Source organism: Podarcis liolepis, assembly GCF_965112155.1.
Source record: "Podarcis liolepis genome assembly, chromosome: 7".
Lineage (NCBI taxonomy): Eukaryota > Metazoa > Chordata > Lepidosauria > Squamata > Lacertidae > Podarcis > Podarcis liolepis.
In genome coordinates, this window is record NC_139561.1 from 86210909 (window position 1) to 86234901 (window position 23993).

Below are 23993 nucleotides of genomic sequence, written 5' to 3' on the forward strand. Positions count from 1 at the left end.
TTGGTTGTGTTCTGAGGGGTAAGCTAACACTTCTAGATATTGCTTCTACACCTTCATGAAAATGCTTAGAGGGCTGACCTCCACTCTCCTTTGCACGTCCAAGTCTACTCTCTCTTTACTGGGAGTTCAAATAGGTGCTGTGTTATGCACACACAGTCTACACCAGAACAGAAAAGTTAACGGCATTCATATTCTTTCTTATTAACATTTGCTTTCCTACTGGGAGATTGCAGAAAACCGTCATGGGATTCAGGAAGAGGAAATTAGGCTTTTAACTTTTTATATTTCCAGCTTCCACTGTATTATGCCATTACAGAATTCTGAAGCAAAATATATATCAATATATAAAAAACCTGCAAGAAAAAGAAAGCTCCAAGCTACTACTGAAGCTTCCTCAAAAGGGGTTTTACCAGTTCAGTCTGCCTTTGTGTTTTTTTTCTCTTCCAGGAACAGGGCTCTAATGCCAATGAAGAGAAGTATACCCTGCTGGCAAGAGGACAGCTGCTGCAAGTATGAAATCACCACTGTTTTGCAAAGCAGTCACGACATTGTTTAAAGAGACAAAAGTCTTTGCATAAAAGAAATGAACCTACTTCTGTTCAGTAGCTGTTTGTGTTGCAATGGAAAAAACCCAAATTAAGAAAATAACTCAGTGAAAGAAAAGTTTGAAACGAAGAGATAAATCTTACATGAAAAATAGCTTTCCACATATCCTATTTACAAGATTAAAAGCTGCAGTTTGACTGGCTTCTCTGCACATTCTGGATGGGATATTTCAAGTCATTCCATTTTAGAACAACAATGAAGCTCCCAAATAGTAAGTTTAAACACAAGCTTCACACTGCATGCCAGACAAATGTTCCTCAAAATTCTCTACTCCATAAGAAGGAATCAGCTGCTACTTGTTCCCAATTTGCTTTTAGAAGCTGGAGTTGAAAATGAAAAATGGAATGTAAAGGGGAAAACAATTTATAACCTTTCATTACAACACATTTTCCACCCTTATAAAGCAGACGCATCTAATCTATCATCTTGATCAGGAAAGGTCATCAAAAAATATTTTTAAAAAAAACCCAAAAGGAAAATGCACATTTGTTTTCAGTTTCCAAATAAACTCTGGAAAGAATTTGATGGCATCCTTTACAATTTTCTCTCATATACAGACTGCTTAATAGGTAAGAGAGCTGTTCGTATTTCATACAATTTGAATGTTTGCACTCGTATTGTAACCCTGATTATCTTAGTAAAAAACCTTGAAAATTAAAATTAAAAACACATTGAAAGTATTAAGTTACCTTTGTTGTCCTCCTCAAGCTACGTAAGATGTTTCTTTTCCTAGGATCTTCATCAGTCGTCTCATATGGAATGACAGCGTTATCTCCCTTATATCCTTGGGAAGCGTGGTCTTCTTCTTTCTTCCTAATTGGCCCCAATTCATCATCACTCCCTACACTGAAACTGGTCCTGTAACTGGCAAATCTCCCCAGCCTCGTGCATCTTGTCCGATACAACACTGGTTTACTAATGATGGACACCTTCCGGCCTCGTTCTAAGGAGCTTGTGTCCATTTCACTGTCCGACCCGTTGCCGCTGCCATTGGACTGGGTTTTGTTAATGTTACGAATGGTGATGATTTTGCCTTGGGTGCTGTCGTGAGGCACAGAGTAGATATTTTCCTCCTCGTTCCTTGGTTTGACTACTGCGTCCATGGGTTCCGCATAATCGGAAGGGTCAAAGCCATCTGTAGGTGGCCACGTGGTCGAAGACATGGACTTCCTCTGTGCATCCCGATGCCCTTGATCCAAATAGGAGAGGTCCCCCTTAATATCAAAGTGGACAGGGGGCTTTGGTTTCACTGGCGGAGGTACTTTGTTGTTCAATTTGCTTTCAAAAGTGCTCATAGCAGAAAAGACAGAAAGACCATCATTCCCCTCCAACTCCATGGACAGTTTAGAAAGATCTTTGGACAAAGTGGGCATGGATGTGTCATCTCTGAAAGGGCTGTAGGTCGGAGGCTCAATATCTTCTTCTGAATCATGAAGGTTTGAATTACAGAGAGGCGAGCCAGCCCGGGGTGAATTGAACACTTCTTCTGTGGTGCTGCACGCTTCGGCAGCATTATCGTACATGTGGGTAGCTTCAATGATGTTTTTTCTCTCCACCACATCTTTGAAAAACAGATGAAAAATCTCTAGTTTATGCTGAGGTTGACTACAAGGTATGGTTGTAAACTTTCCATCTATATCCTGGGCAATTTCTTCTCCCTCGGTTAACTGTTCTCTGCTTAAATCATTGTCTAGAACATCTATTGAGCCATCAGTGAGTGCCACTATCTGAACAGGGATAATGTCCTGCACTTCACAAAGAAAGGCACGTAACATAGCCAAAGATGCTTTGCGTTTAGCTGAATAAAACAAAATGTAGCCATGGACCAACCAGCTTTTCCTAATGCTAAAAGAGGAATGGTATGAAAGCAAGGAGAGTTCTATACGCCTCTTGTGTGGTCCTATGGGATATTCAAGTAAGACAGAATTGCTGCTTCCACACTGGGAAGGCCTACAGGTTTGGGACTGAAGAATAGGTAGAATAATATCATCTGCATTAAAAGGATCTCCACACAACAAACACATGACAATCCGAAGGTCGATATCGGCCAGATCTTTAATGCTTGCTGTTGAGCTCATGAGATTTAAGTTTCGCTTTGAGTCCAGCAAGCCTTTCAGAACTTGACTGATCTGCTTTTCATTAATATTACGCCCATATCCAATGCCAGTAGAAGCAGGGTCGAGGAAGACGCATTGCAGCTTACTGGCAATCTGCTGTCCTTGCTGTATTAAACTGTGTAGTGTTTCTCCACTGGTATCTCCTCTCTTGTTGACCAGAATCAGAGTCAGAGGAAGATGAACCAAGTGGTTGTCCCTTCGGCCAAGGGTTGACTCTCTGCTCTTTTCAATACTTTCAACAACGTAAGACAGAGATTCCTTAGAGTTATAAAGGCAGAGGCAACCATGCGGCTGAAATGTTGGTGTCTGGAAAGAATTAACAGGAAGTCTGACATTACCCTCTATAGGTCTCAAGGAGAGCTCATACATCTTCCCATCTATCACATACTTGTCATCATTTGTGCAAAGAGCTCGAATCTCATTTGCTAGCTCACGTGCAAGTCCATCTTTACCAAGAATGACTAGATTGATTCTATCTATATTGGAATCTGAAAGCAAATTTTTCTGATTGCGATCAGATGGCCTGATAAACCTAGAACTTATCAAGTGCTCGATTTTAGCATCTATGCAAGCTGGACAGCTGGGACAGGTTTCCTTTGTTGGGTGGTAAACAAAATGAATGTGTTTCAAGATCAGGGCATCTCGCTCAGCTTGCAGCTTTTGTAGTGCTTTAAATCTCTGTTCTTCACCCAACACATCCTGGATGACACCCATTTTCTCCTTGCTTGGTTTGGCATCAAGCTCCAGTTCATAGAACAGTTCTGAGTACTCTAAAAGCAGTTCCTGAAATTCTTCCTTGGCCCTCTCTATAATTTGCTTTTGATGTCTACTGTAAATATCCATGTAGACAGACTCCTCAAGCCACATATAAAAATCCTCGTTCATGATGAAACTGCGAGCTTCTTCCCAAGGTTTTCCTGGTGTTATGAAAGGGGAAGTCTCCAAATTCTCTTTGAAAGACCTTCTCATTTCTGCCCTTTTCCTCTCGTTCCTCAACTTCTCTAAGTGGGCCTCATAGAGCTGCTGAGCAGGCAGGGTCTCCATCAGGTCAAATGGAATGCGCTCATTCTCCATGTTATCTATATGGCTGGTGGCATCCCAGGGGGTCTCTTCAAGAACAACAAACCACTTCAAGAAGTCTGGTTTTGTCTCCAGCAGCTTCTCCATTTTTATGCAGCTCAAGTGGTTTATTTCATCCAGGTCTGGAACAAGGGCATCAAAAGCAAGGGGCAACGAGGCAAGGTACATCTTCCTCCTGCGCTCTATATGTTCTTGTTTGAGGCGATGAATGTGCTGCAGGAAGAGCTTCTTGGCTTTCTGCGTCCCTTCCAGATACACATAATCCTGATACTCAGGGGAGGACTGCATCTTCCGTGAGACATTCAACCAAGTCTCATTGTGGTTTTTGACTATGCGGCTCACCAGCCACTCGTACTTATCTTTAGCAGCAGCAATCTGCTGGCTCTGCTGCTTCAAAGCCTCAAAGTAAGGGATAATTTTAGTTTTGCCCCTGCTTTTGTCGATCAGCTGCACTAAAGTGCTGAAAGCCAAGTCAACGTTCACATTGGATCTGGCAGACGTCTCCACCACCTGGAGGTTCTTTTTGCTTAAGGCAAAAGTGTGCGCATCTCTAATGTACCGCTCCACTCCTTCGTCACACTTTGTCAGAACCACCACAGTGGGCTTTTTAGTTTTCGTGAGTTGATTGTACAGGTTTGAAACAAACTTGAGCTGATCGTCAAAGTTCCTGTTCATTCCCCTGCTGACGTCGATGCAGAGGAGAAAGCCGTCCACCAGCAGCTTCCCATCTGGCATCTGCTTCTGTTCAAAGTCTTGCTCCAGCCCAAGCTGATCAGTGCAAAAGTACATGAGCTTTTCAGCTGATGCGAGTTTTGTCGCAGCCGCCCTTTTGATGTAGGGCTGCAGGGCTGTGCTGCGGTGGGGCTGAAAAGTCTGGTCATCGATAAACTCAGTCTGCTCCACAATATGCATTTTACATTCCACACAGTCCTCCAAAGAACGCACAACTTCCCCCCAGTACAAGAAGTGGTCATTGTTAACCACCCTTCCTCCAAAGTCACTGGTGCTGAGAACCGAAGTGTGGTCCAAATGGAAGTCATCTGCCCTGGGCCGTACAAACCGATTGCACAGGCAAGACTTCCCAATGCCACACTGCCCCTTCTCTTTTTCTGTCCCAGACAACCCCACCACACTGATGTTGTAGGTGGGAATGCGAACATCTTGCTTCCTTGCCATCATCATCATCCAAACATCCTGCCACACTCGGCTTCTTCCTAGAGTATTAGAGTCTGCCGCACTCCCATGCAATATCAAAAATGACTGGGTGGCTGTTGGCGATCCAGGTGAATCATCTCCAGGACAGCGAAGGTGGCTATTTCCCTGCTGCATGCGCCATCAGCAGCTCAGTTGTCACTGATCCTCAGCACTGGATAGACAGCATTCCCCCCTAGAGAAAAGAAAACAAACACAGTCTTAGGATGATTAAAGGGACAGCGCTAGCATGGTTTTAAGAAAGATCTTTAGCACAAACATGAGATAAAATGATAAAAAGACAAGTTACGTTTTAAAAGTATTACGAAGACAAATATTAAAGTAGAAACTGACTTTGAGGCTGGGTTCTGAAAATTGATCCTGGAATTCTCTCTCACACACACTACCAGGAAACAAGTAAAGAACACCCCTTCTACAACCGTCTTTACAGCCCTAATATCCTTTCTCATTTTAAAAGCAGCATAAAGGGGGGGGGCAGCCGGTTCCACAGGCATTTTTCCTCTTCCCCTTTCTTTCCTGAAAAGGAAATGGGTCCAGTGTTATGGGGTGCAAACCTGAATGCTAGTACAGTAATGCTAATAAGTATTCTATACAGTGGTGCCCCGCAAGACGAATGCCTCGCAAGACGAAAAACCCGCTAGACGAAAGGGTTTTCCATTTTTCGATGCGCTTCGCAAGACGAATTTCCCTATGGGCTTGCTTTGCAAGACGAAAACGTCTTGCAAGTCTTGCGATTTTTTTCGCTTCCCCCCCTTTTTCTAAGCCGCTAATCCGCTAAGCCTTTACTAGCCGCTAAACCGCTAATAGCGCTAATCCGCTAATAGGGTTGCTTCGCAAGACGAAAAACCACTAGAGGAAGAGGGGGCGGATTATTTTCGTCTTGCGAGGCACCACTGTATTACAAACAGCTTCCAAGGCACTGTCTCTATAGGCAGGAATGCTGCCCTTCTTGCTTCGTACCAGGAAGAAAGAGGAAGCACTTGGAAGACCCAACAATGCAATACCCCAAAAGCTGCTAGTGCAGTTCTATTGATTTTAGGAAGGATGGAAAGGAAAAAGACTTGCATACAGCTTTTAGGAAGTAGCTCTATTGACCCTTCCAAGAATTTTTTTTCTTCATGGTACGAAGCAAGAAGAAAACCCCACCCACAGCCTCTACAATGCAGCCCTGTTTTAACGCAGGGGAAGCATCATGGAGGGCTGCATTTGAGATAAGCCTTGTACTATAAGTCCATTGCTTGTCTCTCATTGCTTCTGCCAGTTGGGGGAGGGGAATGCATTGGGGGCCACAAAGAAGTGATAGCAGAATGAGGGACAGAAGGGGGGACCATGGAGACACAAGATAGGAGCTGTGTGGACAATTATCCCATATAATATTGAAGTCACCTTCTCTTGGCAAAAGTCCTGTGTTTTTAAATGGTTTTTTGACAGGCAGATATTGACAATTGAAGCTTTCCTTGGCATCTACTCATATTGCTCAAGGTCAGTAAGCCCTTGCAAGAGGACTATCACTTTGTTGTTTGAATTTGTTCATGCTATTAGGAGAAGCTTAAAAATGTGAACTATGTACCAAAGCTCGACTGGTGCAGTCAGAACACTTGTTCTAGGCAGTATCCAAAGCACCATAGCAATTGACAAAACAGAAATCGATGTAGCTGTGAACAAAGTGAGCATTCTAATGAACAATATATTCTGTCACTGTCACATTTCAGGGGCTCCCCCGCCCCCAGCAAATGTACATATATAGGCTTTGTATGCTGCCTTGAGACACATGGAATTAAAAAAATAGTATTTTAAGTGTGTAAGTTGCCTTAATAGTTTTTCTTGCTCATCTTCAAATTAACTAAAGTAAATGGCCACTGCATCCATGAGGAACTTATTGGCCAAGGCCACTAAAACACAAGAGGACTTTTAACTGAAGCCTCCCAAACCCAACATTCCTTGCAATGGACCACAATTGCTCATTACCTGCGTTAGAATATTGAGGTTTGGTTACTTTTAAAAATGTTGGAAGTCCCCAGTCATGAACAGTAATGTGATTAGTTTTACAGTTTAATATTTTCCACTGTGACAATATGGGGGTTTTAGCAACACTTGAATTTTGGCAATTGCTACCTACTGCAAAATCCAGCTGGCAATATTCCCAAAGTGCTCCAAAAGTTTCCTTGAGGGAGAAAAATTCTTGCATTACTCAGCCCAGATTTATCAGTGCATCTAGGTATCTCTTGTTTGGGGTGATTTCAAATACTCTAGACCAGGCATCTCCAAACTCGGCCCTCCAGCTGTTCTGTGACTACAATTCCCATCATCCCTGACCACTGGCCCTGTTAGCTAGGGATGATGGGAGCTGTAGTCCCAAAACAGCTGGGGGGCCAAGTTTAGGGGTGCATGCTCTAGACACAGGACACGTATGGGAACATGAGGCAAGACCACTTCCAGATTTCCTGAAACAAGAAATTTCGCAAGGAAAGCTGAGCAGATAAGCTAGTTTAGAAAAGGAGAGCAACTCTTACCCATCAGGCAAAAGGTTATGCCAATAAAGGTTTAGATGGACAACTGTGTTTCTACTTTCTGCAGTTTATCTGGCAGCGGTTACTAACCAAGCACTAATCACAATGAATGAGAAATCATACTAACTACCTATTAACTGCCACACCATGTGGTCTGTGGGTACTAGCCGCATGTCCGCAAACTATAAACTCTCTTTGCCACCTCGCTACAAAACTCAGTTGAAATAGTCCATCACCAACAATGAGAGTGAGAAAGTTCTGTCCTGGAGAACAGCAAGAAAAGCTGTTTACTTAAAACACAGTCTTAGAGAGACAGAAATAATGAAACTACTACTACAAGCATACACTCCTTACTCTCCCTCTACTCAAACATATTTAATGTTTATGTACACAACGTTGTCAACACCAAATGCACCAAGCCAAAGACCTCTTTGGTGTTTTTTTTTAATGTAAAGAATGGTACCAGATTAACAGCTGATGATTCCATTCATCAGGATGAACTGAACTCCCTGAACTCACAGGCTCAGTCTAATAGGATAACAACCAGTTAAAAATGTGAAAAGACCCAAGTAAATTCTTAAGTAATATTACTGTGGTATCGTAACTACTTGCTTTTAAGTGGCTCTTTTCTTCCCAGAACTGTTTTAATATTTGCTTAGTGATTTAAAAATATTTAAAATACTGTTACATAATCCACCTTGGGAGGCTTCATCCCTACAAGGCACCCTAAAAACACTCTTATTAAAAAATGAAACAAAATTTAAATTATTAAATTAAATTACGAAACAATCAGCAGTCTCAATCATACTGCTTTAGTGACATGTTAAAACTGACACTATCGTTTAAAACTTGGGGGGAGGCATTCAAATGGCATTGCTTGCTTTCATAGTTACAACATGCCTGTTTTTAGAGAATGTGGACTTTGAATCCGCAACCAGTATAAATTAATCCTTTGCTTTGATGGCTGAATAATGTAGTTTAACTAGTTCTTCAGTTGGAATGAATTACACAAGACAAAAGGCTGCTGTACGTTTGAAAATGCTATTGTACGCTTGAGTTAGAAAAGGAAACCTAGAACATTTGATCTTAAGTGCATTCAACTTTTCTAAGAGGTAGTTAAAAAAAATAGCTGAGTCACCAGATTAAGTATTTGGACTACTACAAAAAAAGTGGGATAGAGGAAGTTGACACGTACTATAAACTGAGGGCTGCTCTGAATCTACAGCCAACTGGATATTTTATCTTCATTTTACAGTTATAAATCAAAGATTTTCTACTAAGTCCAAGTCCATTCAGTGCAGCTGGTGCAGCTGGAATGTTTTGGGCTGGGCTTTTCTCACATATAAAGTAATGGGCAACAAGATTCTCAACCCTGAAAGAACATAATTCTACTAGAATTTTCATAGTAAACTAGCTTTAGCAGTTAAAGGCATCTTTACAGCCAATGGCGCTCAGACCAAGAATAGTTTTTTGCATGCAACTTTCAGGGCTTGGCACCTCAAATTTGAACTTAAAAGATTCACAGTCAACGTTCTTGATTATACAATTACCTCACACAGGACAACATCTATCACAGTGTCAGCATAAGGGGTTTGGGGCCTTAGAATCAGATCCTTCTGGTGTACAATGTAGTACCCTGACTATAAGACTGATTATCTATTTCCCTTTCATGCTGCAGTCCAAGAAAGATAATGACAGAGGATTGATCAGCAGCTTTCTCCTCAATGTAAATATACACATATAAATATTCCTTAACCAACAAGCCTTTTACATGGACATTTTTATTCCAGTCTGTACTGTACTTCAAATTCTATTTATAAATGTTTTATTGTTGATACTTGTTGTCAAGTTGCTCTAGGATATTTTATGGGAAGAGATTCTTGAATGAAACGAACAGATAAATCCTGGCACTTCTGTGTAAAATGGCACCTCCTTGCTGCTGCTCAGTTCTGTGTGCCACACATTAAGAAGCACACTGACACATTAAGAAGAACATTGAACTGAAGTGTGTCCAAGGATTATGATCAGGATGGTAAAGGATCTCGAAACTGGCCGTTTTTAGACTGGAGAAGAGAATGATGCGCAGTTAGGGGTGCTGTAGTTGCATTCTGTATGCAGATCCTGCACCGATTAGGGGTTGGACTGGATGACCTCTGAGATGCCTTCGAACTCCAAGAGTCTATGAAACCAAGCCCAGCATCTTGCAACCCTACTCTTATTCTCAAACCTTGTTTCTGATGCTTCTCTTTCTCATAATTACTACCACCTGTTTGCTTGCTACGCAGAAAGCCAATGAGCAAGCAGACAGTGGCTCTTAGGGCTAATCATTCTCACCACCACTGGTGCCTGGGTCAGAGTGAGAAGTAGGAAGCAATCTCAAGAGCAAGCTCAGTGGGCTGCCTGCACAGATGCACAACTATGCCACTTATGGAAGCTGGTCCTCATAGCCAACACAGATGGATTGGAATGTAGTAGAAATAATGTGTCCTGCAACACACTACAGGTAGGGAAAAATGCTCACATAAAAGCAGAAACAGATCTGTCACCAGGCAAAATATGGAGAAGACACATGGCAGCAAATCCAGCTAATATCGCATGGCAAAGTCCAAAGATAAACTAAGAACAGTCTTCTCCATACTAGGCATCAAATACTAGTAAGTTCCAACTCCTGGGATGCGTTGAAAGCAAGCAAACCATAATGGAAAGCATTAAGAGCCAGAGATTGAGATTGAGACGGCTTGGAAAGAGAGCAGGAGGATACCAAAACAAACCAGCAAAGTGGCATGCCCAAGTGCCTGAGGAGAAAGGCAGCAGGGGGCTGTCTCAGCACTAGAAAACCTGTGGGAGGCTTTTCATTCAACAGAACAGCAAAATGACACGTGCAACAAATTGATGATACAAATGAACAAGCAGTATCTCCGATTTGGAAACTGGCCAGGTAAACAATCCTTGTTAAGTACAACTTTTAAAACAAAAAACATTGTTACACACTGAACTTCACTACCACTGAAACTTTAGTCGCCCACAGAGCCTAGGACTTGCAAATCAGAAGGTTGGCGGTTCGAATCCCCGCGACGGGGTGAGCTCCCGTTGCTCGGTCCCTGCTCCTGCCAACCTAGCAGTTCGAAAGCACGTCAAAGTGCAAGTAGATAAATAGGTACCACTCTGGCAGGAAGATAAACGGCATTTCCGTGCGCTGCTCTGGTTCGCCAGAAGCGGCTTAGTCATGCTGGCCACACGACCCGGAAGCTGTACACCGGCTCCCTCAGCCAGTAAAGCGAGATGAGCGCCGCAACCCCAGAGTCGGTCGCGGCTGGACCTAATGGTCAGGGGTCCCTTTACCTTTACCTATGGGCGATGAGCATTTGCTAAAATATGTTGTACAGTGGTACCTCGGGTTACATACACTTCAGGTTACAGACTCCGCTAACCCAGAAATAGTACCTCGGGTTTAAGAACTTTGCTTCAGGATGAGAACAGAAATTGTGCTTCGGCGGTGCAGCAGCAGCAGGAGGCCCCATTAGCTAAAGTGGTGCTTCAGGTTAAGAACAGTTTCAGGTTAAGAACGGACCTCCAGAATGAATTAAGTACTTAACGCCAGGTACCACTGTACTTAATGAAGCCCTGTGGCTTGGGGTATCGCAATACTGGCTCTTCTTTTAACTGGACTTGAACTGCTATGTTTCGAAGAGTGAAACTATAAACATATAAGACTGTGCCTGCAAATTTTCTACCAAGTAAAGTTTTAAAACTAGGAACAAAAGACATTACAAGTGATAAAGATAGGAGTCGCAACATATAACAGCCATACAACCAGCTCCATACTGACTCTTCCTGCTCCACAATCTCAATGCTTTTCTCTGTGTTGCCATTCTTGCTGTTCTCTCAATCAGCAAAGCAGACACACTTTTCAATTTTCTATTAATTGTCTAGTAAATAATTTCCCTACCAGACAAGCGAGCAGCTCCAGATAAAGTTATGAGAGAAATATTAAATAAAAAAATGCCAATTCAGTAGAGTGTGAAATCCATGCATATACAGTGGTACCTCAGGTTAAGTACTTAATTCGTTCCGGAGGTTCGTACTTAACCTGAAACTGTTCTTAACCTGAAGCACCACTTTAGCTAATGGGGCCTCCCGCTGCTGCCGCGCTGCTGGATCCCGATTTCTGTTCTTATCCTGAAGCAAAGTTCTTAACCTGAAGCACTATTTCTGGGTTAGCAGAGTCTGTAACCTGAAGCGTATGTAACCTGAGGTACCACTGTACTTAGAACCCAGTATATACAGTTCCATAGCCTGTTATCAGCCCTTCTCTTCATTTTAGTGGAGAAAAGAAAGGCTTGCATCGTAGGCCACATGCATCCCTAATGTGTATTGCTTTCAAGATCAAGCCTTAGTGGATCATATGCAGTTTTAACCGATGATTTGATCAAATTTCTCAAATCAATGTAAGGAGAAAGCACACTTTTTAGCTGATGTGTTTGTGGCAACATGTACCATCTTAGAAAAGGCATTCTTTCATGAAAAGGAGAATATGTCTTTTCTGGGATGGTACCCTGCAGTTTTTAGAAGTATCAATATAAAATTGGTTGCCTGATCAGTAAGGGCACATTTTAGATCATGGGTAGGCAAACTAAGGCCCGGGGGCCAGTTCCAGCCCAATCACCTTCTAAATCTGGCACACGGACGGTCCAGGAATCAGCATCTTTTTACATGTCCTTTTATTTAAAATGCATCTCTGGGTTATTTGTGGGGCATAGGAATTCCTTCTTTCCCCCCCAAAAATATAGTCCGCCTCCCCCCCCCAAAAGGTCTGAGGGACAGTGGACCGGCCCCGTGCTGAAAAAGTTTGCTGACTCCTGTTTTAGACAAACAAATGTATTTTCATGATCTACATCTCTACTATTTAACCTTCAACACTTCCAAGAACTGGCCCACAGACCTCACTGAATGTTGCCCTCATTCACCCAAATCTTGATGATTTTGTCTGCCCATCACAGTTGTAGAAAATGCAGTGTAATAAACAACAAAAAGGGGTAAGAAAAGCAGGACTCCTCAGCACAGAAAGCTAGTTAACAAAGAAGCCACACAATACTAGAGTGAACCCTGGTTAACCCTGCATTAGGTACAATAAATACAGCCCCACATTAGGATGTTTTATTGGTATAGTAATGCTTCCCTGCTGCAAGTAGCGCAACTAAATTATCTTCCCTGTTTGCTGGGTACCGTTTCTTATGCAAAATTAAGCACAGCCCAAGTCAGCACTCTCTTTAAAACATACCCTCAAATTAACCTAATTTAAGGGGTGTTTGTTGCTGCAAACATGTGCATTATTTATATTTAATGCTAACTTCCATTTTAGTGTGGTTTTAGTGTTCAGAATTACACACTGTTTAAAATCACTTTTAATAAAGCAAATGGTGAATGACCCTGAAGCACAGCAGCCCAAGGGGTGCCGCTTCAGTCCACTGCCCGTACTGTATGTGTAACAATGGGGAAAGGATTTCCTCACAGAGTCGTAAATTTTCTCACTGCACCACAGTGGCTCAAGTGTAGAAAATCTCTGAAATGGGTCATTTGTATCTTTGGAAAGGCTGATTTAAGCTTTTAACCATCTGGATCTGAAACATTTAATCTCAGGCAACAGATGGGCTATTCTTAGATGAAGGGTGTACATGAGCTTACAGGCCATGCACACCAACCCCAGCATCACCCTCTGGGTCCCTTCGGAAATTTACTGATACAAGGAGAGGAACCAAGTATGTGCACAAATCACGCAGGCACTGCTACTAGCTGGGATGAATACACTCGAGTCCTGCCTAGCCGCATGCATTCTCCTCAGCACATAAAATCCACTATCAGTTGCATGGGTAAAGGCCCACTATGAGAGGTGGTTTTCCAAAACACTACTCCTTCAACACGACACATCTAAGATTAGCACAATCCCCTGGAAGCAAAGCAGATAAGTAGGCATATTGTAAAACTTCAATTATGACACATTAGTAGCATACCTCACCGCCATCCCTAAGGGAGGACATTAAGATGGACAATCCTCCTTCCACTTCAAGAATGTGCATAATTCTCTTGCAGTTCTTTCAATAAAATGAGACTGAGATGGAAAGATTTTTGTGCATGCTGCTGACAGTTGTGTCTACCAAGTACTGAAATCCTAGAGCTGCGTCAAGTGCTGCTCCAGAGGTTCCCTTGATTTTGGGGGGTGGCTTTTCAAGTTAAAGATGGGGAACTGCAGAAGTAAAGGGATGACCTTCAGAAATCCTGGTGTATGGAGTACAACCTGTCACTCAACAATTTAGATCTCACCTAAGTCTGCTACTTATGTGAAAGAAATTAAAAGAAAGGCTACATTTGCTTTTTGTTTTGTTTTTACTATTATTGTTAAAAGATCTCATTTTTCTTCCTAGCTGGACAGGCAAAGGTTCTCTCTTTTCTGTTTACTTCAATAGACTTGCATACCAAAACCTTCTGCTAACAGAGAATGTACTCAAAGAATCCAGTGTTCAAGCAGCAACTTTTATTAGCTATCACAAAATCTATGTTAGGCGAAAGATTAATATGCACACGCAGATTATAAATACATCATGTACAGCCTACTGTACAAATGCACCCTCATTTTAGCTTGCCTAGTGCTTCTAGATAGATAGACAGATAGATAGATGGATAGACAGATAAAATTAAACATATATAAGATGCTGTATTCTTATCTCCACTTGAAATATTGCAGAAAACACCCCCTGTATAAGAGCAAGAAAGGCTTAATTTTGCTTCTTGGCCAGGAAAAACATTCTGGGCCCTACACAGCAGGAGGGATTTCTGTTGATATGCCTAACTAGGGGTATGAAAATTGAGAAAGACAGCAGTCCATGGTGCCTAAAAAAACCCTTAAGCCTGAACTGGCACAGGGGGTGCTGCACAGGTAAAGAAAAAGGGTTTCTTTGCCTCTTGAGATTTACAAAAAATGTTGCACAGCATCTAAGCAAATCTGTAACCAGAAAGTCACATGTATTTTTTAAATGAAACATAGGGAGAGTTTCTCTCGACAAACAGTACTAGTTATATGTCTTACCATCTCTCTTACTTTCAGCTTTTAGGAACAATGGGCTTCTCTATTTAGTTATAAAGAGGAAGTCTGTTGTTAAAATCATTTAGAAAGCAGACATGAAATTAAAGGGGGAAACGCAAAACACAACTCAGAATTTCCAAAAATATCCAGTATTTGATACATAGAATACATAGGAATCTCCCCACAAGTTTAATCTTAAAATGGGATTTGTCAATTAAGTCCATCTGCTGGACACCTTCACCAGCTTGTTCTGAGACTGGAAAGCCAATACACACCTCAGCATAAAAACTGAGGTTTAAAAGGGAAAATAGCTTGTTCAGCATCCCAGCAATTAGTAAGCAATAGCCCCACTGGTTATTAAATCAGAATGAGTGAGTAAAATAACTAGATTTTAAATCAAGTGTCAGGGACTGGCAGGACAGTGATGAGTGTGCACCAGGAGAAGGGGGCCTGGAGTTTGACTTGGGGGGGGCAGTGATTTGTGGGGAACTGTACTTGTCAGGAGGCAAGAGTCAGGGCAAGGCGAAGCTTCACAGTTGGAGAGTGGAGCACAGAATGGGTCAGAAAAAGAGGAAGGTCAGGCAAGCAAAGGGCCAGGTGTCCCCCCTGCCTCCTCCTGCACCACTGTCTCCCAGCACCAGTAGGGAATTGAAGAGGGATGAGCAAAGGAAGCTGGCATGCAGGCACAGTCTCTGGCTGCATGCGCACAGCCTGTAGGGCGGAGGTACTGGTGGAAGTGGAGTGGCCCCTTGTTGCTACAACTGCTCCATGATAATAATAATTTTATTATTTATACCCCGCCCATCTAGCTGGGGTTCACCAGCCACTCTGGGTGGCTTACAATGTATCTTAAAACGTAATAAAAACATCAAGTGTTAAAAACCTCCTGATACAGGGCACAAAGTGCAGACCTAGGAATAGCTGCCTAGACATTAGACTGGTGTGCATGGGTATTCGGAGCCATACAAACTACTCTTCAGTGTCAGCTTTGACAATAAAGAGTTGCTATGTGCATTTTTTGGTTGGGGAGCACCCTTTCTAGGCCTCTCTACTGGCCTTCAGATCTCTCTCCAAGCCACAAACGTCTCCCCAGGCCACATCCTCGCTGGCCCTGCTTCATAGCCCAAGTAGTTTTGCCTGGCTAGAATGTGGCCTTGAACTCTGACCGTGCCTCTCGCTTGATTGGATGGCAGGAACAAGCCTACTGTACAAATGTAAAATTAACATTAGTTCCTCCATGCACTTATGCCTCTGGTCTCAGAAGGTTGCCCAGAAGGGAGTGAGGGCTTTGGGCTGAAGGCTGCCCACCCCTGTCTTAAACCAATAGCAAAACTGGCTATTAGCATTTGTAATTTATAGGGCCAAAGATCCAAAAACTAGCTAGGCTACTAACTGCAAGAGCTAGTAAAGTTCTTGAAATTTTGCATTGAAACAAAAGGCCTTCATATTCCTGTATCGAAGGCTGTGCTGGAAACTCCCTTCAGGTTCAAAGGTGATTTCCCATGCAGCATAGAGAGCAAACAATGTCTGCTCACCACAAAAAGGGAGGGGGGAGTATGGGTAAATAAACTTTGCCACATTTAAAGTAGTCCAGTTCTCGCAATAACCTCTCTCTAGGCCTGCTCAGAATCTCTCATAAAACACAGCATCACTACTCCACCACTTTTTGTGCTACCACATAAAAAGAGCTGTGCTTCCCTTTCCCATCCAGCCAGAGAACTGTGCTCTCTTGGATTGGCTCTTAAAAGGGAATGAGGGGCAATTTCTCTCACCTTTCTGCTTTAGTTTCCTAGAGCAGCAGATGGGATGCAGTCTGACTGCTTTGTTCCTCAAGCAACAAAGCTCCCCGTCTTTGCCAGCTGTTAATTAAAAGTGATAAATGAGACAAAAAAGGGAAATATCTATGCTAGCAGCATTTCTACTTCCCCCCACCATTACTGGGGGTTTCCACACATGGAAGGGTCTACCTCTGTGAACTCCATGTACCCTCTTTTAAGAAGAACCAGGCAGCCTTCACAGTTCTTAGGTCTGTTGAAAGAGGTGCAACTGAAACTGCCTAAATCAGGGGTCAGCAACCTTTTTCAGCCGGTCCACCGTCCCTCAGACCTTGTGGTGGGCCGGACTATATTTCGAAAATAAATAAATGAACAAATCTATGCCCCACAAATAACCCAGAGATGCATTTTAAATAAAAGCACACATTCTACTCATGTTAAAACACCAGGCAGGCCCCACAAATAACCCAGAGATGCATTTTAAATAAAAGGACACATTCTACACATGTAAAAACACGCTGATTTTCGGACTGTCTGAAGGCCGGATTTAGAAGGCGATTGGGCCGCATCTGGTCCCCGGACTTTAGGTTGCCTACCCCCGGCCTATATCATCAACCCTTGATGGATTATGAGGTGTCAAGAAGTCCAAGCATTCCTATAACAAAGTTAAAAGGAATCACACTGTCTGCTGTTTCAGTGGGTTCTCTTATTTTCACACCCCAATGCACACACCCCTTTTTAGTTTAGCAGCCAATTGTATTAAATTTAAGAGCTACTAATTGGTATGATGTCACTGCCCATGTTTAGATTATTATTGCTTATACCTTACTGCCCTGAGATAAAGCGTTGGATATTTTATGGGATGTTACAAGTATGAAACCTGGGAACAGTATGAAGTTCAGGGAAAGAGACAGGGTATAAAGTTTAATATTTTCTACCTGTTTTCTTATTCATTGTAACAGTGGGATGAATTGGTTTGCAATCTATAAAAAACTATTTTTACTAAGATGGTTTTCCTACATCTATTTGTAACACCGAATAAGCACGTTAAGAATTTGTACCGTACAGCTTGGGTATATCAAGATGCCAATTAGGATGCAACTGCACACACCCCAAGCTCTAAGGCTCATTCGTTATCACTCTGTACTCCTCAACTCTTCTCACTGTGCTTAACAACTTAAGAGTGCAAGACTGTATAACATCTATTCATTTTAATCAGGCTTATTTCAAATAATGCACTATATAGTGCATTATTTGCACTAAAGCTATACTCTTTCTCTCTGTGATTTATAAGCAATGCACACAGTTTCCCCCCTCATCTACAGATTTACCTTGCCCCATTGCAGTTCAATGGACTATAAGAACAAGGTCTTTCTTCTGTTTTCTGTATTAAGAAAAATTAAGCAAGCAGAGGTTATCAACTCAAACACATCAGTCACTAGCAAAGGGAAATCCTAGTTTCCCCCTCAATATTCAAGCTGCAAGAGAAAATGTAAAGACCTTCTTCTGGCATCATTATTCAAATAGATTATTATTAACGTCAAATAATTTTTTAAGGGAGCAGACTTCAAACATATAAGAATTAGACAAATAATGTGAGACACTCTATAGCTTGTTTGAGCACTGCCAAAGCCCTATCACCGTGGTATCAGAACACTCTGAAGCATCTAACAGCTCACATAGTTGAAGACTTGGACAGGAGCCAAACCACCTCCCTAGCTGGGTCATTAAATCCAACTAAAGGGGGGGGGGAGGAATTCAGGCTCATCACAGGTCATCACAGCCTGCCTTCCCTACTCCCAGGGATCTGTTCAGTGGACAAAGATATTCTCAAAAGAGAAAGGTAAAGCTACTGTTAAAAATAATGGTTTAAGGCTTCTGCAATTATAACTAGGCAGCTAAAAGCTAGAATTTAGCCTCCAAAACTACAGCTACAGAAAAAGGGGCCATCAACTGAGGAACATTACCATCACAAACCCCAGTGAAATTAATAGGTGCTTCATGAGTATAGCTCTCACTTCTGTTCCATTTCAGAGGAATTCAAAATCAAACCATTTACAGGAAACAGTGAACCAAAGTTTAAAACTACTAACAGAGTTAGTAGTAAAAGTCTGATGTTTTCCAGCAGTCAAGATTTCTGTAGTGCAAGTGGGCAAGCACCACTGAATTTCACTCCCTATATTTAATTTAACATTTATCAGAGTTGAAATATGTGAAAATATATAGCAATTTTTTTAAAAAAAAAAATTATTCAGTGATCCCAATTTCAAAGTTCATATATAGGTTACTCATACCAAGTTACTTGTAGTAGTCAAAATACTGGCTGGACATATTTTCCTATACTGGTGTGTTTAATTAATTAAGTAATTAGCATACCGCCGTTCAGCCGAAGATCATAGTAGTTCACAACATAAAAATGCAAAATGAGAACACAAAATACATAATAAAACAAAAACAAACCAATAACCCCCCTTCCACAAATACATTTAAAATATAATAGATATTTATGTATATTTATATCTGAAACCTTCCTACTCTAGTGGCTTATTGGTTAACCTCTCTACATGCACACTGTAATGCACTCCCTACCATGCAACCATGCTGAATTTGAATAAGCTGACAATGTCACGGTCTAAGGAGTATATCAAATGCTTCTGAAATGTAAAAAAAAGGGGGGATACAGAGCTGTGTTATCAGCCCATGTAAAAGTATTAGAAGCTTTGTAGGGTTCAATGCTATAGATGAATATACCCTATAGTGGACCTGATCTGTGATCCTCTCTGAATTTCATATAAACCTCCTTTTATGCAAATACTCAAGCAAAACCATAGTGGGTGATCGGTTTCACACCAGCTCACCCCACATTCCCTTGCTGCCCACTGATGCTTATGAAGGACCAAACCACAAGAGATGTACACCACTAAACCAGAGTGTAACATACAGTGACTGGGACCTAAATCCTTTGGGGCTACTAAGGCCCTATTTCAAACCTTACACCCAATATGAGATCAAATAAGACAACTTATGAGGGGGAAAGCTAGCCTGATTCTGATCCTCCAACATTTGTTCACTCTGGCATCTGTATATGTAACCTCTGCCTGTGTGGGTCCTAATGGGCTTAAGCAGAGTAAAACTTAAGAGGCAAAAGACCCTCTAAGTCCAAAGAAATATCAAGGTGCTGGACACTTCAGAGCAGCTTCTTTGCAAAAAGCTTTAGTCCCAAAGGGATGGGATAACCACAGCAAATGGCAAATGTATAATTTGCAGCTTACACAAGATAAGAGTCCAAAAATATTATTCGGCTCAACTGCAGAACAAACTTCCATTCCCTCCTTCTAGCTCCCCACTACTGGGCTGAACCAACCCATTTGTAAGGATTACACATACAGCTAGTATGAACTAGCAACTGATCAGCTAAGAACAGCACGAGTAAATGCCATTCTAAACCAAAACCTCTTGGGATAATAAAGGCAAAATCTTCAAAAACTTAGGAGATGGAAGAGTATGAGTAATGAATACTTTTCTTTTGCGAGAATTTAATCAATTTAAAGGGCTGCCCACTAAACAACTATGATTTTAAAAATAAATAACAAGAGGGGGAAATCCAAACTTAAATGAGATACTGCACTCAAGTAAGTCAACAGAAAATACAAAGTGGCAGAATTGTTTGTTACAGTATACGAAAAAAAAGACTCAGAAAGACAGATTGAAACGTAACAACATTAAGATCATCCACGGATACTTTATTTTCCTCAAGATTTGTCAAGTCCCACATATCCTTTTCCCCTTATTTACCTAAAAGCACATTACAACTACCAGAGGTAGGAAATAGGAACACTGCAACTTGGCAAGCTGCCTTATACAGAATCAGATCCATCTAGTATTGTCTACACTGACTGGCAGTGCCCTCTCCAAGGATGTGTGCTTTGCACACCTTCTGTGTGCAAAGCAGATGCTCTATCGATGAGAAACAGCCCTCTCCCAAAAAGGAAACGTGCAAATACGTTTTTGTACAAGTTCATTCTAAACCATCGGCCTTAATGAGACCAGGATACAAGAGCACCTACATGAGATTACCTGGCATTTCTCTCTATCTACCCACAGTGCAAGACAGCCAAATCATTGGACAGGCATAAATTAAGTTGACTCTGGTACAGCAAGAAACATACCCATTACTGCACAGGAGACAAGAGTGACGGCCAGTTCCTGTCTCCTGCTGACAACCTCTGAGCCCACACACACTACATTACTGAGTGTATTTCAAACAGTCGAACACAGACCCTGGGATAGAGGGGAAAAAGCAAGAATATACCAAAGCCCTAACCAGTATCCCATACTATTGAATGCATAATGTTCATAGTCCTGCTCAGAGAAGCTCTGCCCAGTCTGCACCCAAAACAGGTAGTACCCATCACACAGCATGGATGTGACCACGTCAAATACTGGAGAAAATTGGGAAAGAATCCACTTTCTTTCAGTATTGTACAAAGCCCCCAAAAACTGTTTCTAACAGAGGCATAATATCTAAGAATGACGTTACAGTGGTACCTCAGGTTACATACGCTTCAGGTTACATACGCTTCAGGTTACAGACTCCGCTAACCCAGAAATAGTGCTTCAGGTTAAGAACTTTGCTTCAGGATGAGAATAGAAATCATGCTCCGGCAGCAGCAGGAGGCCCCATTAGCTAAAGTGGCGCTTCAGGTTAAGAACATTTTCAGGTTAAGAACAGACCTCCAGAACGAATTAAGTACTTAACCTGAGGTGCCACTGTATTGAACTGCTTACTGCTTACCCCAACTTTAGCAAAAAGTCTTTTATGGGAATCTGTGTCCCTAAACTTGGAAACGATGAAACAATTCCTAAAGCAGACACGCTGATTCTCAGTGAGTTGGAATGTCCCCGAGGTTCAAGGCAGCCTTGTATCATAAAAACATGATGATATCCAATTCAGGGAACAGGATTCCATCCATGTCCTATACTAGGGGAGGAGAATCCTTTTCAGCCCCAGGGCTACAATGCTTCATGGGCAAACTTCCAGGGGCTGCCTGCCAGGGTGGGCTGAGCCAGAGGCAACAGAGGCTGGAGCAATGAACATGACTCTTACCTTTGTACAGTAGGCTACATGTGCAAGCCAGAAGTTTCTACACACCCCTATCTCTCCATCTAGACAAGCAAGAGACATTATCATAGTTCAAGGGCACATTCCAGTGAGGCGAAAGTACTCAAGGAGGGTGCACAGCAGAGCTAGCAAGGACTGCAGACAAGGGAGAGAGAGCATGTAAAGAGGCTTGGAGAGCAATATTTGGACCCTGGGCCTGACGCTCACTGCTCTGTCCTAAACAAACGCCAAAAAAATCCCCTTTGCTTTCATTTACGAAACTGGCAAGGAATGAAAGCTTAATTATGTAAGTGTGCCTGCTACATTCTGCATTGCATAGGGGAAAAATAAAACATCATAGATGTGATGGACAAAAGTAAATTTTCTTTATTTTGTCAGGTATGATATACAAAACTAGAATATTATAGGCAGGGACTGTAAATGTTACTTCACCTGTTAAAGTTTACCTTTTTTAGAATGTCACATCATCAAAACCTCTATTCACTACCACGCCCATTTCAAATATGAATAAAAGAAAATGTGTAATGATTTGGTGGGAAGAAGAGGATTAGTAGGGGGAGAAATCCAAGCTGTTCTACAATAACATTGTTTACATAGTGTCCCCAATATAAAATAATAAACTTGTATGCCACCCTATACTCGTAGATCTTAAGGTGGTTCACAACATAAAAACACAATACTGTATAAAAAAAACACAAAACACATAATAAAAATAAAAACAAGCTACTAATCCCACTTCCCACATCACATTTTAAAAGAGCATTAGATTAAGGTTACCAGATGTCCCCGTTTCCTGGGGACAGTCGCCGGATTTACAAATCAGCCCCCATAGAAAATCCTATCATTCCTATTGAAGTTGAAAAGTGTCCCCGGATTCATTGAAAAAAATCTGGTAACCTTACATTAGATATCAACCAGCCAAAGGCCCTGTTAAAGGTGTATAATGAAGGCACCAGCCAAACCTCCCTGGGGACAGCATTCCACAAACAGAGAGCCACTGCAAAAAAGGTCCATTCTTGTGTTCCCCTCCTCCTGTGCAAGATCTCAAACTACGGAAGGAATGAAACAATCGCCAGGATGCATTCCTTGCACACCGGCATCTCTCATCCTAAACCTTTTTGCTCACATAGACACAGGCATAACACTGCTGTCATGTCAGGGTAACCTTTTCTGTGCCTGTTACAGGTGTTGCTACATACCACTCTAATCTCATGGTGCTGGCACAGTGTAATCTTTCAGATCTTACCTGGACATGAGCTGGAGTAGAGGAGAGATCTATCTACAGCTAATAACTATGGGATCAACACAGAACCTTTATGTTCAGAAACAGTATCACATGATGGGGACAAGCAACAAAACAACTCTGCTGTTGAGTTTCTAGAGGAATCTAGCTAGCTACTCTTGGAAACAAAATGCTGGACTAGGTGAACCTTTTGCTCTGATCCAGCAAAGAAGCTATTCTTATTAAACAGGTAGTCTTTGAAAAACACATGCAGACAGAACAATGAGGCATACTCATTTTTCCATGTTTTTGGCGATAACACAAATGCCTTCTATATTAAATTTATCAAATTGTTTATTTATGTTGTTTTGTTTGCATTGCCTGTTGGTCAGAGGATTCAAAAAAATAATCAATAGGTTTCAACCCATTAAAACTATCACAACAGCAGCATCACATTGCCAATAAATAACTGTTGATGAGAAGCATATGCTTGCATCATGCCTTATCAGTTTATAGTGACAATTATCACCAAGGCATTTAGAGAACTCCTACCTGGCTACTATAACCATCATTATCTAGAAATATCTACACTTGGGCAGTATGTTCAGCATTGTGGGGGCAGTGGGAGGTATTTTAGCTGCTTCCAACTGAAAAATATACACTTTCCTTCAGTCTAAAACTATACTGTTGCCCAGGCTCAGGCCATGAAGAAATCATGCTATACAGCTAATATCTTAATGGCTCCCTTCTAATTGCTTCAATTCACATCCTTCAGCATTTTCACCACCACATTTCCAGATTGCTCGCTACACACCAATGAGGGCTAGAAACCACAGTAATAAAAATGCCCCTTAACCTAGTTGAAAATTATATGTGAATGTAATAAAAAAATTTTTAATTATATATCCATGGGCTCTAATCCTGGTGAAGTTAGTCATGGCTAATGTGAGTCTAATAACCTTCAATAGAACTTTACTTCAGTGCAACTGTGGACAACACTCAACTATTACCCTTTATCAAACCAATAAGTGCATTCAAGTGCTATGCTATGGCTTAGGATGACAAAACATGAACAAATCAGAGCAAGCTTCAGGCTCACGTGCTCCCTTACATGCCTCCACTGCCAAAGCTAATAAGAGAACAAAACTTCTGTCTCACTATGTTTTGTCATGTTGTCCAGTGGTTAATACCAACTATGGTTTCAAACCAACCAACTTCAAATCCTATTTGACTCGTTTAAATTAACCATAGCTAAGATTAACAGGGTC

General features: G+C 41.7%; 2 protein-coding genes across 2 annotated transcripts in view; both read right to left on the reverse strand.

Moving 5' to 3' along the window:
• FKRP (fukutin related protein) overlaps positions 1 to 23993 on the reverse strand; it is a 215480-nt gene that overhangs the window by 62161 nt on the left and 129326 nt on the right. The gene's annotated exons all lie outside the window — the stretch shown is intronic.
• The window catches only part of ARHGAP35 (Rho GTPase activating protein 35), a 90886-nt gene that overhangs the window by 55956 nt on the left and 10937 nt on the right, over positions 1 to 23993 (reverse strand). Inside the window, exon 2 of the mRNA XM_083515718.1 lies at positions 1296 to 5190. Coding sequence (XP_083371844.1) covers positions 1296 to 5132 — 3837 coding nt within the window. The 5' untranslated portion in view covers positions 5133 to 5190. The remainder of the gene's footprint in view (positions 1 to 1295; positions 5191 to 23993) is intronic.